This window comes from Ammospiza nelsoni, chromosome Z (assembly GCF_027579445.1).
Source record: "Ammospiza nelsoni isolate bAmmNel1 chromosome Z, bAmmNel1.pri, whole genome shotgun sequence".
In the NCBI taxonomy this organism is placed as follows: domain Eukaryota; kingdom Metazoa; phylum Chordata; class Aves; order Passeriformes; family Passerellidae; genus Ammospiza; species Ammospiza nelsoni.
The window spans coordinates 35,801,677-35,819,058 of record NC_080669.1 but is presented as its reverse complement, the minus strand read 5'-3'; the positions used below and the strand labels follow the sequence as shown (position 1 = coordinate 35,819,058).

Sequence of the window (17,382 nt, the reverse complement as noted above, 5' to 3'; positions counted from 1 at the left end):
CAAGTGTTTATTTCTGACCCTTAAACATCCCCTTGAATATACAGTAGATGAGTAGCATAGCACTTGCCTTTCTGATTTAGCTGCATTTTCTGGAACCATCTTTTGATAACTGAAGGATGAGACCCGAACATGAAGGATCCTTAGTGAACGCCTGGGTTAATCAGCATGTTAATCAGCATGTTAGTCTCTAGACTGCAAAGGTTCTGGCTTCTGCTGCTTGACAGATTCCAGTTCCAGACAATTTAGCATTTATATGTGAGGTACATATACGTTGGCCTAGTATAAAGTAATCTTACAGATTAAATGATATTGTCATTACAGAATATCTGTAGCTATAGAAAAGAACTAACACTGAAATAAGGGTGTGGCTGTGAGTTGTGGCATGCTTCAATTTTTTCAGAATTCTGTAACATGTATTAGAAAAAAACGCTTAATTTAAAAAACTCTAGCCATTTGAAGTCAAAACATTCAAAATTTTTCAAAAGCTGCTGTATTTTTGAGGTGCATTCAAGAGATCTGCCTTTTCTGAAAATTCTACATAGCCAGATAATGTTCATGCAAAGAGGAGTTTTGCATTGAGAAAGCTTTCCAGTTTGTTTTTAACTACTATGTGCAGCAATCCCCTAGGAATGTATTTTGTCCTTCCAAACAAAATATAAACTTAGCTTCTTTTATTTTTGATGTTGCCTGTCCCTAAGTGTGCCATTCTCTCGGAGAAGAGGTTCTGGATGATAAAGCACATACCTGAATCAAAACACAAAACAGTGTAAGGACAAAGGAGTAGAATTCAAACTGTCTACAATTAATTTAGAAGGAACTGTAAGAGCCTTCATCTGGCAACCTTGCACAGTTCCTTCCATGTACTTAGGAACAGAACACTCCATCATAAAGATGAGATCCTTCAAATCCTAAAGCCAATGACAGACCAAAGACTTCTTTATGATGCAGCTAAATTCGGTTGAAATTTTTCCAAAGTGTTTTGATGAGAAGGATAAAATATCTGTTTACATGCAAGTTTTGGAGTGGCCTTGTTTTTTCATCCCTTTCAATAATCATGCTGTAAAAGTCTTAATTTAGATATAATTTTTCATCCCAGCTAGGAGTTCTGAGTGAGGAACAGTTACACAGAACTAGCGTATGATCAAATGGGAATTGATTAAAAAAAAAACCAAACCAAACAAAAAAGCAAGTTTCACTAAATAGCTGTAAGGCAGGCATCACTGAAACAACTTCTATAGGTTTGTGTTTTTATGCACCATAGGCATGGTGTATCTTGCATATTTAACTATTTGTTTTTGAAAGATACTAGAAATCAAAACAGGTAGTGATGCACTTTCCTGCAGTGGTCTGCAGGACATGTAGCAGAGAGGGTTAGAGTTTGTGAAAGGCCCAGTACAGATTTGATTTTTTGTTGCAAGGGCATCCCAGTTGTGCTGAGACTCAGCGCTCTGGAAGATGAGATACTTACCTGCAAAGAGCACTATCAGGTACATTTTCAGAACATAGGGGAAGTAGATTGAGAAGGTAAATGGAAATGGTAGCTTGATGGAGTATGTGCCAAAGGATTCAAAATAAGGCAGTGATACACAAATTGCAAATCCTGTAAAAACATGGTAAATTCTTAGTCTAAAGGAAGCAGAAGATCATCAAAAGCTTAATGAACAAGTCAGTTACCTTTTATATTTTATATACCTATACATATATACAATATATGCATTCATATACATATGCATGTTTTCTCCTTGAGTTCAGTTTTGTGCGTTAGGGGTGCTAATTGCTCTAAATTCTAGAATTAATAAATATATCCTATTCACTAACAAGTTCTGTCAGAAACTTTCAGTGTGTTCTCAGTGGGCAGATGTAAGTATGATAACCTGCTAAGTATGGCCTGAGGCAGTAAGGTCAGCCTCAGCATGGGAGAAGCTTTGGAACTTGCTGTCTAGTACACTCAGTCTGGAAGGGGGGAATCCATATGTCTTTTACGAGGGTATCTTTCTGCTTTACTTAGACAAAAAGAACATTCTCCCAGATTTTTAAAAACTTAACACCAAGCAAACAAAAAACCCCTAAAACCTACCAGACACACAACCCCAAACCCCAGATAGTCCCTATGAAAGAAAAAATAACAGAAAAGAGAGACAGAGGTGACACAGAAGTTAATATGAAGGTACACAAACATTTATGACAGCTTTGGCAGCACATGAGGAGCTATGTTAAACAGAAATGGCAATTGAAGTGATCACATTTTACTGAAGAATATTAAGGAAGCAAGTGGTTGGTACCCTCTGCAACTCCTTACCTTTAGCCAGAACTGAAAGGGGATAAAGCGGGATGCACAGTGAGAAGTTGAGCCATGTTAGTGGTAGGTAGTATATGCCCATCCTTGCCAACATATTGTAAGTGTACCTGCAATAAGAGGAAAGCAGATGGTCTCAGAGGAAATTATGATGTCTTTAGAATAAAGATACACTAGTGGAAAATTCAAAGGACTTGCAGAAGAGCTTGGAGCTAAGTAAATTTCAGAGCCAGCAACAGTTTTTGTTCAGACTCCAATGCCTGAAAGTAGATGGCTCAATTTTTCAGAAGAGTTACCTGTGGTGCTACCCTGGAGCAGGCAGACAGCAATAAAACCCTCCAGACAAAAAGCTCTACAAGAAACCAGCACGATTTCATACTACTCCATCAGAAAATGGATTTCAGATGGGGGTGTTGCAACTGAGAGGGGCAGGCAGAATATCACTGTTGCTTGGGACTGAGAAAACCCTGATTTATGACTGCTGAGCTAGCTGAATCACTGCTGGAGAAGGTTAAACAAGAAGACAATTGCAGGTACATAACTGGTAGTACATCTGTCCCCCTCCTGGACCTCAGCAGGGGTAGTATGTCCAAAAAAAGCAGTTGCTCAAAGTGTACTGCAGCATTTTATTTTTACTGCGGCTGCTACTGTTGTTTATAGGGAGAACAGAATGCTTAGTACTTCAGTCTCCAAAGGTGACCTGATCTTGGTTTGATCTTAAAGTGGTACAGCAGCTCTCCAAACACTGGAGAAACAGGTCTGATTACGGTCAGCTGAAAGACTTCATGCACTGTGAGCTTGCTAGACTTTCCAACAGATAAAACTGGTGTTAAACACACCTGTACTCCCTTTTTTTTGATTAATTTTGCATCATACCTGGCCTGTAGAAGAGTGGACCATTGAAAATGGACCATTGTCTCTCAAGGCTGCCCTCTGCAACCTCAGGATTGCCTCCATTTTTCTATTACTGTTGCTCTTAAGACTGAATGTCAACACAATACAAAAAAGAAACAGCTAGTCCCTCTCTATGCAATTCCTTGGGCTGTTATGGTATAAGCAGGAAAAATCAGACCTTGCTGTCAGTATATCACTAGCCATGATGCCTAATAAATAGTCCTTCAGAGAAATTTATGTCCCTGAAACTTTATATGTAAAAACTTGTAATACTTCAAGAGTAGTTGGCTAAGAGATGGGGGAGATGCCTATACACTTTTAGACATGAATACTTCTTTGAGATACTAGGACATTGTCATGGATGCTGTAACATAAAACAGGTAAGAATTCTAAATTTGTATGAGTTGTATTATGGTTTATTTGAATTGGTAATTTCTGCTATAGACCACAGGAGCTTTCCTATTAAACAACTGCTGTTATTGCTGTGGTGTTTAACTCTGTTCTTTAGAAAGGGTAGAAAATAATGATGCATCAATGGTGCTATTATGCACCAACAAACCTTCACAGCCAACAGTTTATACTGTTGGCATTTGTCCAGCTGCACTGAACCCTTTCATTTCAGATTAGGTTCATACTGTTTTAGTTTTACAAACTTCAAGAAGAAATGGGAGGGAAGTATAATCAATTAATACAAGCAGCAGCCTATTAAAATGTATTTTGAAATACTCTGAAGCTGACCTAAAATCTTTATTAATTCTCTCTGACACTTTCCTGTTTCTTATCTCTTTTATAACATAAGTTTCCTTTTCTGCCTAAAACTATATTCTTCAGCCAGTGCCCTAAGCAATATATTTAAACTAGCAGAAAGGCATTTTATCAAGAAAAAAAAGTTCTGCTGCAATACATGGGTTGCTGTGAGAGCTGTCTTCTTAAAATGCTTCTTAATTCTGTATTTACATGTTATAAGCCTACAAACTGAGGTGCATAGAGGCTTACATTACATATGAGAAGTATGTGTTATTCTTGTGGTGTGATATATGCCCTACTACACTAAAACTGTCAGTCTCCTGCATCAGGAATAGGAGCTCTTGGCTTTTTGGAAAGCACAGTGCAATCAACCAGAATAATCTTCCTGCCTTTGCAAGAAGTTCTGCTGGTGCTGCCTTACTGTGCCATCAATCTTGGATCAAAGTGTATAAAAAAATAAAATAATAAAGCAACAGGGTGGTAATGGCAACCAGGATGGTTTCAGGAATTGCTGTTCTCCAGAAGGTAGTTGTGATTTCCTTCTAAATTTTTGTTAAAAATGTCAAAGCCTTTGAACTACAAATATTAATGCAATCTGCTAATGCATTATTCTACCTTACATCTGTAAATTACTCTGCATCTTAACCATGTGGATTTTTGTAAAAATCATTAGGTAACTTAAAAAGTTCAAGCTTTTATTTAAAAATGGATAATACGCTTTGCCAATTCTGAAACAATTAAATGAGTCTGCTGCACAATGGGGGTAGAGTTCAGCTGGAAAGAATAACCTGTTTTCCCCTCATGGTTTTGATGTTGACCCCTTACCTGACCACATCTAATAAATTCCAAAGGAAAAATAAAACACAGACGACATATTTCCCTTGAACTTCTTCCTGACTGTTGATCACGACAAATAAAATAATTATTCTCTCCGTGATCTGAAAAGAAAAGAAAACTTTGAATTCAGTTAGCACCTTCTCTGTTATTTCTGTGGCATTTTGGCAAAATAGGAGGCCGCAAATGGATACAGTTTTCTTTACACAAAATTAGCAGTGAATATTTTGTTCCATGGCCTGCTTTTGTTCAAGGTCCTTCAGCAAAGAGAAGTGGACATGGCTGGCCGTAGCATCAAAGACCTGTTATGGTACATGCGGAAGTTGGCTTGCCAGAGGGGAGGGCTTGGTTTGTAGCCAAGGAAACCTGTGGGTGAGCCCAGAGAGGTTGTGGAAGCAAGGACTACTCCTGCTGCACCTGCCTACCTGGAGGGCTGGCAGGGATAAGCTTCCTTGCTTGCAGGCTGTGTGGGAGGCAGTAGGATACAGAGGGCCCTTCTTGAAGGGGCTCACATGCCAGGAAGTAGTGATCTTACACTCCCAGACCTGCTCCTCATATCTTGGAATCTGTGTCCCAAGGAATCTCTTTCATGTAAGATTTGCAGAGAGAAGGAGGAAAAGTAGAATTCCTTATCTTTCTTTCCATCTTATTCTTGGTTACGGGAAGTGGGTGTAAGCTTGTCACTTATGTGAATGATTGCCACAGTATTTATGTCCTAGCATTTTTCTAGTGGTTGAACTTTATCCAACCCACAAACAAAAAGATAAAGTGGATTAAACAGGAAATGTCTCCAGCTTAAAATAAATACTTTGGTAATATTAAAACTCAAGAATTGTTTTAAAAGCGTATCTTTTTGCAGCTTTCCTGACAGTTTTTCTAATAGTATCCATGCCCTGCCCTTCATCACTACTCCAAGAGTTGTCAAGCTGTCCTAGAACAGTAACAATTCACTCTGATTTACAAATAGAGTATTTGAAAGTGTTGAAGGAGAAAACATACACCTAAGCAGTTGGTATAAATTGAGGTAGCTTTATTAGGTTGGATTTTTTTACCCAATGCCATATCTTCCATAAGGTACATTAGCTGTAATGATTTCACAAGTTGTGATGTCAAGTCAGTTAAAAGTTACCAAATTAAAGTGGATTACCAAGGTTGTTTTTTTAAGCATTGTTATTCTTCATTGGTTTCCCCAGACCCTACCTTAAACAAAGAATTTTGGCTCTCAACAAGTTTGTGTGGTAGTTTTGCTATGTAATATTTACAGGTTCCTGCATGGACCATTCTGGCCACGAGCTCTCTTTTTTCACAAACCACATGTGTCAGATAAAGCAGCCTTCACTATTCAGCAAAATTACGTCAGAGCAATTTTTCATACAGAAAGAGAGCCTGTCTATCCCCCAGGGATCTGGTTCCTCACCTTGGAAAGCACTGAGGGGCCAGAACAGCTAAAAGTGGTTTTCCTGTTTCTCACCCTCCTGTGACTGTCATCTTTTGCTAGGTCCCTAACTGAGGAACTGATTTTTAAAAAGGTCAGATGTTGGCAGACTTCTGTATAGATGGGTCAGGAAACAGAAAGTGAGAGCTAATGTGCTTGTGTTTGTACACTGATGCTGAGGTACACAGCAAAACCATGGGGGAACTGGAAGTATTGATGCAGATCTGAAACCAGATAGAACAGAGATACAAGAAACATGGCAAGGCAACCATCACAAGAAGGAAATCAAAACAAAGGTAAAAGCTGTGTGAGCACTGGGTGGGATTGTGTGCTGGAGAGAACAGATAAAATAGGATCTGAGTTAAAATTATTAGATGTAGAATGGTAAAGAATGCAGCATTGGTGGTGTGGGCACTTTGTCACTGACCCGAAAATCAGACCTGAGATGTGGAGAGAGAGTTCTGCATTATTTTTAATACAAGAGCTATTTCAGAGAATTGCCACAGGTAGTTGTGCTAGAGACCAAGGGCTTCATCATGACAGTGAAAAGATGGACATGTTCTTAGATGTCAGAGCTGGAAGATTTTCCAAATGGTTACTCACCTTTCAAAAAATGGCTAGGAGGAAATGTGCTAGAAAACAGCATGGGGTAAATGGCTGGGATCCAATCCCATTTCAGTGAGAGAAAGGACAAGCAGTAGAAAGGTAGTTACCATTTCAAACTCCAGTTTGAAACTCCATTTTCAAATGGATGTGTGCTGGCCAGTGACAGAACAACTACGGGAGACCCACAATTCAGCCTTATAATCTGGAAGTGGAAGAATCAGTGGATTTTTTTCTCTCACCAGGATACAAGCAGAAACATGAGGCAGTGAGAACCACATACTTGGGGTTCAGCAGATTTCCTCCATCAGAGATTCATACTGGGGAAGGGGAGCAATTGAGGCACACAGCTTTGCTAATTACACATGAAGGGACCCAGTAATCAAACTATAAAGTATGTTAAGCACCTGCAAGAACAGGAAATTGGACATGGTACAAACTGGTCATCTTGAGGTATTTTGTTCCTGTTAGACTGTGGCCTCATCTGGCAAGCAATGGGCTGCACAAAGCAGCCACAAGACACTAAGACTAGAAGGATGTGGCCTTGGTCAGGAGCACATTTGTGGGGCAGGACACAGAGCTGGCTGCTCAGGACAATTTTGATATCCCTGTGAGGACAGACAGTAGCATCCTATCTCTTTCTCTGGATGAATCAGCAGGTCGCCTATCTGCTTGCCTTTATTCTCTTTCCTTTCACAGCACTCCTCACTTTAGGTAACCCACACAGATCAAAGGCAAATGCAGAGGTTAGTCAAAGACTGGTGATATTTTCTGCAAGAGGCAGGGTGCTTCTTGGAGAAGAGTAGTACGTTTTGACATTGTCTTCATATATGTACACATGTATCTGTATGCATATATACATGGAGTCATGTACATTTATAAATACACACACATACACACACGTAGATAAAATGCATGTGCTGCTGCTCAGCCGTGGATCATTTCCTGTGTGGATCATCTGTCCTTGCATGAATGAAGATGTGATATTCTCTGTAACTATTCTCATGCTTTAAATAAAAAATGAAGCATGAAACTACAAGTTCCATGTTTTCACATTCATAAAAAGGAAGCATGAGCTGACATATCACCAAGCATAAATGTAATGTTTTCACTTTTCATTCCTCCTTTAAAATCAAATTGGAATTTCCTTCCTTTTCTGACACTGATCTCTCATAGGATACAGCAGGTTCTGTAGGGTGATGTAAGTTTCTACAAGGCAGACTGAGTTTGTTAATCAAGTAAGCGAAACAGAGCAAATTTGGCTAGAGAAAATAGCACATTCACTTCCATTTTTTAGTAACATGACTGTGCAATTTCATACTCAGTACCTGAAATTCTTACATAGTTCTTCAATTTACTGCATATTAACATCAACAACAACAACAACAACAAAAAAAAAAAAAAAAACAGCAGAAGAAAGTGAGAAAAGTGCCACTAAATATTTAGAGTTAAAAAATATTTTTTTTATCACAGAACTATAGTACGTTGCTTTTGGTTCGGTAAATTCAATTTGTTTGCACAGAATGAAGAACTGCTCTTTGTTTCACAAAAGCACCAGCCTTTTCTTAGACCTTTCCTCTCTCCTCGCTATGGTACAAGTCCTTTTAGCCTTTACTCCCTAGCCAGACTAACACATTTCACTACCTTCCGTTTTGGTGGTGACAATGACATGTGACATGCTCTCCTGCCCTCCTCCAATTATTTAAGGTGTAAATGGCCTGAGAGACATCCCTTTGAACCAGCTTTGTGACCATCCCCTGCCTCACCTTACCCCAGCACATCCATCACACAGGACTCATCCTTCTCTCATGGTGAGTTCGCCTTGACCTACCTTGCTCTTTTTGGGTACCTGGTGGCCCGAGACTTTGTCCCTCAATGAGTTTTTCCAGAAGACTCCTCTGAGTTTGTTTTTCCACTAATTGTATCATGTATCTCAAAGTGTTTTTCTTAAATGCTACTAAACCACAACAAATACAATAGGCAGAAATCTTTCAGTCAAGGATTCATTTACATCTTGTATTTGCCATAATGCCTACAGAAAAACTGCCACCACGAGGCCCTTTCCCAACTTGTTTTATTCAATGTTAATTTAGGCCTCCACCCATGCACTTCCCTGACATTGCCTGACCCACCTGTTCTCTCATCCTAGTGATCACCCCAAGTGAACTTCACTGTGGATGTGCATGCATATGCCTGTTAATGATGGATGCATACAGGGGTATGTTTTAAGCTCTGAGTTGGAATAGGTGATGGGAGCACAGAACCAGGCAGCCCCTCTCAAATTCGTTCACCTTTATCAGTGCCCTGACTGTGCCAGAGTCTAGAAAGCCGTAGCAAGGTAAACATCTCCTAACCAACTGTCCTTCCCTAGTTCATTGTGGAAAATATACCTTTTTTTCTTCCTAAGAGGCAGTGAAGAAAGTGTGACAAGGCATGTGGGAGTAGTGGTGGCACACAGCTGCTTAACCTATGCTCTCAGCACAACTAGTAACCCATGGGACAGCAGAGTCTCCACCAAAGAGCTCATGCATCTCGTTTAGACAGCATAAGGCTGCTGCTAACATCAAAGGAAGAGAGTTGTTTGTGGTGAGAGTGCAGATGGGGAAAAAACCAAGTAAGGATCCAAAACTGTATTTGGTGTGAGGCAAACACTGAGAGCCACAGTGCCACATGGCTCCCTGAGCCGCCTCTCCGTGTTTTCCAGGAGAGCACTGCACAAACCACACTGCCCAAGAAAGGTCACCCTTTTCTTGCTCAGAATATCCGTTTCATACTAATGTCATTTGTGGCAACAGAGAATAGTGTTTGTGCAGGCCTCCCTGATCTCTGCCTTGTGTAAGCCTCGCTAGGAAAGAAACAGACTATGTCAGGGCTGGGGAATGTGTAAACTCTGTCAGGGCAAGGCTTGCTTTAATGACTAAGAGCAGGGTGCTCTTCTTTCCAAGACATGTAAGATTTGTTACAGGTCATACTAGATAGGAGTCTTCTTTCTCCCCTAGATTAGCATCAAAGCCTGTGGATTTAGGCAAGGAAAAGCATTTCTTTACATTTTGATGGATTTGCTACCATACGTAGGGAGCAGTGTAAAGAACAGAGATCTGTATTAGTCAATTAGTTAATTGGTTTTTTAGACAGTTAATGAAGACTTGGAAAGAGGAACATCTTCACCCATGAATATGTCATTTGACAAAAATGGGCTATCCAGAAAACTAAAAACATAACTAACTACCCTTGGTCTTCTGCCTTCTGACTGCTGAGAGAAATAGGAGTTTCACCATTACTCAAATACTAAGGATTGAAAAGGTTTGAAGGTAAATTCAAGTAATCATTTTCCTTTTTCCAATGCATTAAGAAAAAAATAACAAAACCTGATATTAGCACCCAAAAGGAAAAATAAAAAATAGCGTGGCAAGGAAATCGTCAGACTATCATAATGCTTTCTGCTATAGCATCATGTGATGTTTTGGCTGGTTTTCTGCCTTCAACTGAACATATGACAAACCACTAGGGGAAAAGACCAGCTTGGTTAAACAGAGAACTTATTGGAAGTCAGGGAAAAAGAGGAGAGTGCATCCCCACTGGAAGGAGGGGAAGATAACTTGGGGGGAATATAGGGATGCTAGGAGGTCATGTAGGGAGAAATTTAGAAGGACCAAGCCCCCCTGGAGTTTGATTACTGCAATTGGCCACTGACCCACATCTGCTGGTGGCCACTCATCTGGACATTTTCTGGGTCCATGCTGGGGACCAAGCATCGGGTACTTACTATTCAGTTTCACTCAAAAAGAAAAAAGTTGACAGGTGAGCTCTTTCCCAACCAGCCTAGTTCTGAGGAAGCAATTCCTGCAGATAGGAAACTACCAGGAAACCAGGCTGCCTGAGGAAGGGTGCAGGAGCAACATTCAGGGTAGGTCAGGCTGGGCTTGTCCCCAGGGGCAGGCATGGCTGATGTGTGTTGATCATGAAAGGAGAGCTTTGAGAACCAACTTACCTGCAAAAACCTGGGGAAGAGACGGCTTTTGTCAATGCCAATGAGGATGTGCAGGATCTCCAGTACAGATAACAACTGGCAAAGGCGCATTACAAGTCCTATGGAGTGAAATGTGTCAGCCAGTGAATCTGAAGGCAAAATTAAGAGGAAGATTAGAGGATGGTTATACAGTTAAAATCTGGAGTAACTGCTGGGTTTGCTTTTACTCTATCATCACTAGAGATGGCCAGAAATAAAGGTCACACAGTACGAAACTTCTGGGTAGCAGAAGAAATGCTTCAGGGAGTGAAGGAGGCAGTCCACTCTGTGTGTGTGTGGCTCTGACACAGAGGCAGGAAGCTGAGAAAAGAATTAAATTCCCTGTACTTAAAGCATGGGCAAACATTATGCGGGATTTGTTGTTTTAGAGATACTGCTTTAGGGTGTTTCTAAATAGGAGAAAATGTTGAGGAAATGCATAAGGAATTTCTAAACACTAAAAAATGTTGAGTTCCTGTCTGTATCTGCACTGCTGAAAATAAGTAGTCCAGAAAGTAGGCATTTTATATGCCTACAACTGTCCGCCATCATAAGTAATTTTAAATTTCCAGTCACTAGTTTTCTATTTTTGTGTCCTAACCCCAGGCAACAGAAAGATAAATATATGGTAATGTTTTTGGAGATAGAGAGTCATGTGTAATAACCACAAAGATCTCTCCTGGTGGCTTCAATAAGTTTAATATTTGCCATAATGACTGGACCTAGTCGTTAAGACTTATGCCTAATTCAAATGTTACTAGCATGCCACTGAATATTGAAGTTCATTAGCAAAACAAGATCTTCATTCCCAGTGTGACAAGGGTAGACGACAGGCAGAAGTAATTTGTTCAGCCTTTTAAATTGAGTGCCTTTCTGATTGAATTACAGTCCCTGGTATTGGACATACACATCTTCATAATCTTAATTTTATCTCTTAATTTGACATCTCTGTGTGTCTGTCACTACCACTTAAAATGTCCAAGGAAAATAGAGAAGGAGCCTTACCTTTTCCAAAGGTCATGAACCTGATGATCATATTTGTAAATATCCAAGAATGTCCACAGAATTGCATTAAGTCATACACAAACAAGTACATGTTCATGGTAAAGCTGTGGAAAGTGAAAATAATAAACTATATGACGTAAAACAACATTGTAAGAAATTGCATGCTCTTTGGACTTGTCAATAAATCAAAGGAAAAGAGCTGAAATTGAGAGCAGCCCTGGGGAGAAGGACTTGGGGGTGCTGGGGGAGGAGAGGCTGGACATGACCCAGCCATGGGCACTCCCAGCCCAGAGAGCCAAACGTGTCCTGGGCTGCATCCAGAGCAGCGTGGGCAGCAGGGCCAGGGAGGGGATTCTGCCCCTCTGCTCTGCTCTGCTGAGAGCCCACCTGCAGGGCTGCATCAGCTCTGGGCTCCCAGCACAGCAAGGACATGGAACTGATGGAGAGAGTCCAGGGGAGGATCAGAGCAAAAGAGAACAAGATGATCAGAGGGATGGAGGACTTCTCCTGTGAGGAAAGGCTGAGAGAATTGGGACTGTTCAGCCTGGAGAAGGTTTCGGGATGACCTAATTGTGGTTCTTCAGTACCTGAAGGGAACTTAACAAGATGGAGACTTTTTACAAGAGCATGAAGTGACAGAACAAGGGAGAATGGCTTTAGACTGAAAGAGGGCAGGGTAAGATTAGATATTAAGGAAATAGTCTTTACTGTGAAGGTGGTGAGGCACTGGCACAGGTTCCCCAGAGAAGCTGTGGATGCCCCATTCCCAGAAGTGTTCAAGGCCAAAAGAAGGATGGTATTCTGAGCAACCTGGACTAGTGGAAGGTGTCCCTGCCCATGGCAAGGGCGTTGGAACTAGAGGGAGCTGAATGGATATTAAATATTCTCAATGTCCCTTCCAACCCAAATCATTCTTTGATTCTATGAAATATAAACTAATCAGTGTGTGTGTCTCTCAGAGGTCCCAGAACAGAACTCTGTCTAATGAATTAAAGGCTCCTTTTCTTGCTATAGACTTGCTATATTTTTAAGATATGCTCAGAAAAATTTTCAGAGTTCCCATCAATCATTAGGGTGATCTGTGGCCATAAAGGGAAATTTGTGCCTCCAGAGGAAGAAGTATTTATTTAAACAAAAACACTCCATTAACTTCTGGATTCAAGTTGCATTTAATAAACAAAATCTCCTGTGGAAGAAGACTAAATTTTGCAGCTATTCTAACATAATTTTCATGGACAATCTGACTTTTTGCAAAACTTCATAAGCTCTGCATATACCAAATTTCCCATAAATGTATTTTCTTCTGGTCTACTCTGAAAAAAGAGGTTTACTTTTCCTTCATCTGTAAGACTACTTTTTAGGAAATTAACTTGTTAATTTTTTACTAGAATTTATCTCCTGTGTTGGACCTATTAATTTCCTGCCCTAATAAGTAGTATTCTTTTCAAGTTGTGCCTTGATCCTGTGGTATGTCTCTGACAAAAACTTCATTTCATTTGTATCTGTATATTAAAAAATGGAATAAATTTCTCTGTTCAAAAATATCTAAATTTGATGAATGTCTATCCTTCATTCCTAGCATTGGACCATAAATAACAATACTTACAGACTTACTTAAATTGATCTAGATAAACTGATCTTCTAAATATTTATTGTTGGTAAATCGCAGGGAGGCTATGAAAGTGCTTGTCTTCCTCTCTTCCAGTTGTAGGATGAGAGCTATTCACATCATCACTTCTTTAAGCACAAAAAGATTTGTGGGAATAAAACATTTCCCAAAAGACATCATTGTCCTTTGATACTGTAAAAATAAGACATATAAGGACCCAAAATATAAGGAATCTATTCCATATATACCTTCCTTTTGGGAAAAGTAGGATACAGCTGAATTGAACTAAAGTCCAGTGAGATCAACTAATATTTAAACCAAATTCCATCTGTTTTATTACTGAATGACACTTTGCTCCATCTTGTGGTAAGAAGAAGTTGGGAAACTATATATTATAAAAACACAAAAAATTAAGAACATTGTTCTATGTTAAGAAACAGCCTTGTTACTGAACAGACAGGTATTTTTGTATGGCAGTTACAAAAGGAAGGAACAGACATGAAAATCTTGAGGCTTTCCACTCAGCAGCTCCACCACTCTTTTGGTCTTATGCTGCTGCGTGGGCATTGCACTGGATGCAAGCTGAGCACATGGCTTCTCTCTTCTGAAGTTTAGTTTGATACGTCTGTCTGTCATCCTCAGAGCCTGTCTTTCAGTGATTTGTATTTTCCAAACTCTTCCTGCATTGGCTGCCTAGAAAATTGTTGTTTTTGCAGTTCTTAAGGTACTTAATCTTGACTAAACAGGGAGTAACATTTGTAAACATGGCCTCACATTAGTGTTTTGGCAGTGTGGCAGCTGTTGTACATTAGAACACATCATCTTTAAAATATACCAGTGACTGCTGGAATGTGTAGGGACTGCTGACATTAATGGAGGGCCCCATATTCCCCAGAGAGTGTAGGGATGTGGTGCTGGACAACAGGCAGACCCTGGCCCAGAGCTGCAAGTGGCACAGCTCCAGCTCCCTCCCCTGCTGAAACTCTCCACTGTGAAGAAACAGCCCAGATCTGAGACTGCATCACACCTTTTCAGCCTACTTTGACAATCCCCACACAAAAGGTACCTAAGACCAAACAAAAGCTTTTCACAGAAGCAAAGAAATCTAGAGAAACTGAAAGGTGATTTCAGTGTGATAAAAGGAAGCTGAAATGTAACTTTTCACCAAGGTCCTTCTCATCCAAAGGCCGACCTCTTCACCTATGGAAACAGAAGCAGGCTGAAGATAATCTATTTCCCTGTTCCAACAGCTCTGTGTCACAATACAAAACTCAGGCATCTGCTTCTATGTGAAATGTGAAGGGCAGAAGAGATGGTCTTTATTTAGATCCCACGCTCCCATCGGTTCTCAGCAGGGATGACTCCACATTTCGCTCCCAGAACCTGCTTCTGCAGCACTGTTGCAGACAAAACACAGACTATACATCGAGTAGGGGCTCAGTCTCTGAGCCTGCCTCAGACTTGCTGGCTAATCTTCCAAACCTCCCTTTGCCACCCTGGTGCCTGACCTGCTGCCACATCTCTCCCTTGCAGTGTGATTTGCTTTAAGGTGTTCAAGTTTCTTTCATCTGAAGGCATTGTGGGGACGACAGTGGTCACAGCTCATTTCATTACTCTGCCTGCACTGATGACAGGAGAAAGAAACAAACATAGCTCTTGCAGGAGACACAGACCCAGAAGGCAGCACTTGCTGTCTGCTGTTTTAATTGTCAGTTTCACCTTATTTAATGTGGCTGATTTCATGCCAAGTACATTGAGATGCTAGGGATGCACTTATCATATGTAATATCAACCTCGCTTAGCAGAAAACTTATCTGCTTTCTCTGTGGGCTCAAAACCCGGAAAACTAGATGAAATGTAAGAAACGTCAGAACTAGCACACACAGCAAAGATTTTATCATTTTAGTTGCAAAGCTTGATGTATTTCCTTGAGCAGAAATTTCACAAAGTGTAACTGTTGTATTTTATTATTTTTATCACAAAGGTCTTCAGTGTGTCTCTTTGGTAACTACCATCCAAGGCAAGCACGGAGGTAGGTGCCCTCAGTGTCTGAAGGGTGGTCAGGAGCATGCTGCCCCATGAGCTGAGGTGAGAGCACAGCAGAGGCACCCAGATCAGGTCAGCCCTTGCCCATCTGTGTGCCCCTTGCAGGGTGACAGGACGCAGGCCGCCCTCACGTTGCTCTCAGGGCTGTCCCACACGGAGGATCCCGCCCAGGCCTGCGTGCACAGAGCACTTTCCTGCCCTCAGGACTCCTGTGCTCTGCTGCCTTCCCGTGTCCCCGTGCTGGCTGACCACACATGAGGAACCAGCCCCCACGCTGAAACCAGAGAGCAATGTTCCTTTTTTTTTCCCTCAGCAGGCAAGATCTGCTAGAAAATTCCCTCAGCTGACATAGTTTCCTTCTAACTCACATTAAGTCATGTTGGTCTGAACTTCTGTGTCTTAGCCTTCCTAGCCGTGACAAGCTGCAAGCCCTGTAGTTCAGGAAGAAGAGAGCTGCTGAGTACAGCTGCTGTACTTTTCTCCCACATGCCACCCACTGTTTTTTCCCCTCTCCTGTTTGCATTTGAGCGGTCTGTGTCACCTGCACTCACGAAGTATTACCTGTTGCAGGGTCGGATTGCTGCTGCTGCTCCTGAGCTTTCTCCTTTTTCCTCTCTGCAGCTGCAGCAGCTGTTTGTTTGGAGATCACCCCTCCTCTTCCCTCTTACCCCACCCCACGACGTCACCGCATGTAGCACTAAGCAGGAACAGCACTGCACTTCCCGAGAAAGAAGTTTTTATGCCCAAATACTTCCACTGCATTTGCCCTGACCCTCAGTCAGCCCAGCCCAGCCCAGCCTAGTGCAACCTAAACCTACTTTACCCTAACCTAACCTAGCTTGATCTAATCTAAATTGGTTTCTTGCCGTTGTACCAATAAGCTAGTCTGTGAATCCCACTAACTTTATTTCTTAACCCAGAAGAATGTTTTGAAAGATTATTGATGAGAAGAAATGCAAAATTATAATGCTTCTTTCATGCTTAAATCATCAACACTACAACAGTGCTATTGACTCCATCAAATGATAAGAAAGGATGGGACCGCACCCATCCTTTAAATTATTTCAGATAGAGGAAAGAATTTTCCACTTATTCTATAGAAATGTGTGGGGTTTCATGCCCCTGTGAAATTTGGACACTACTCACAGAGTGAAAATATGTGTTCATCCTAGTTTGCTTCTGCCCAAGGTGTCTGGTATATCTCAGCACAAATCAGATGAAGAATACTCTAACTTGTTTATTAACTCCCTTCTGCCAATAAGTAAGTTTCACCACAGGCATTCATGTTGAAATCACACCCCATCCTGCAGTGAGATTTGCAATCTGATGCTGCAAGTACAGAGCACACTGAAGATGTAATAAGCACTGTGTTGTGTGTAGGCACAAAATGCTGGAGGGTAAAATGTTCCTTACTGGGTCTCATCCCTGTTGCAAGTGGCACTGAGCTCCTGGCAGGACCATGCCTGTGGTGTCCTGGAGAGGAGTGAAATGCCTCCCTGGCTAGTAAATTATTTTCTGGGCCCACTGTGTTTGCCATGGTTCTGTCTCCCACCTGAGATCTGAGCACAAGAGTCATACAGCTATGAGTGGCTTTCCTGCCCTACGGCAGCTTACTTTCGCTGATCCAGAATCATCTTCTTCTAGGCTAAATAATTCCTTTCTTTCTCAGGAGCAAATAATATATCAGTGTTAAATAGAGGGTGCAGCAATCAAGCATACCACTGTTACAAGGCCCACCCATGAACTGCTTACTCACTCCCCTCTGCAGCTGGACAGAGGAGAGAAAATTTAGGAAACGATTCATGGGTTGAGATGAGGACTGGGAGAGATCCCTCAGCAAATACCATCATGGGCAAAACAGGCACCACTTAAGATATGAAGTGAACTTACTACTAACAAATCAG

The 17,382-nt window shown here is 41.2% G+C and overlaps 1 protein-coding gene across 1 annotated transcript; it reads right to left on the bottom strand.

Moving 5' to 3' along the window:
* Positions 1 to 45: 45 nt before the first annotated feature.
* Positions 46 to 16,108, bottom strand: HACD4 (3-hydroxyacyl-CoA dehydratase 4). Its single transcript, XM_059492509.1, has 7 exons — positions 16,040 to 16,108; positions 11,824 to 11,927; positions 10,801 to 10,928; positions 4,763 to 4,875; positions 2,300 to 2,406; positions 1,469 to 1,600; positions 46 to 744 (listed from the first exon to the last, which is right to left on the bottom strand). The coding sequence occupies exons 2-7, from the start codon at positions 11,918 to 11,920 to the stop codon at positions 662 to 664; spliced, it is 660 nt and encodes a 219-aa protein (XP_059348492.1). The 5' UTR covers positions 11,921 to 11,927; positions 16,040 to 16,108; the 3' UTR covers positions 46 to 661.
* Positions 16,109 to 17,382: the final 1,274 nt, after the last annotated feature.

What these genes read in the sequence shown, in the direction of transcription:
- HACD4 (XM_059492509.1), bottom strand. Translation starts at nt 11,920, where the DNA reads ATGAACATGTACTTGTTTGTGTATGACTTAATGCAATTCTGTGGACAT. An exon ending in GTTCATGACCTTTGGAAAAG is followed by an intron (nt 10,929 to 11,823) that starts GTAAGGCTCCTT and finishes TTTTGCCTTCAG; the next exon opens with ATTCACTGGCTGACACATTT. An exon ending in CCTTTCAGTTCTGGCTAAAG is followed by an intron (nt 1,601 to 2,299) that starts GTAAGGAGTTGC and finishes ATGTTTTTACAG; the next exon opens with GATTTGCAATTTGTGTATCA.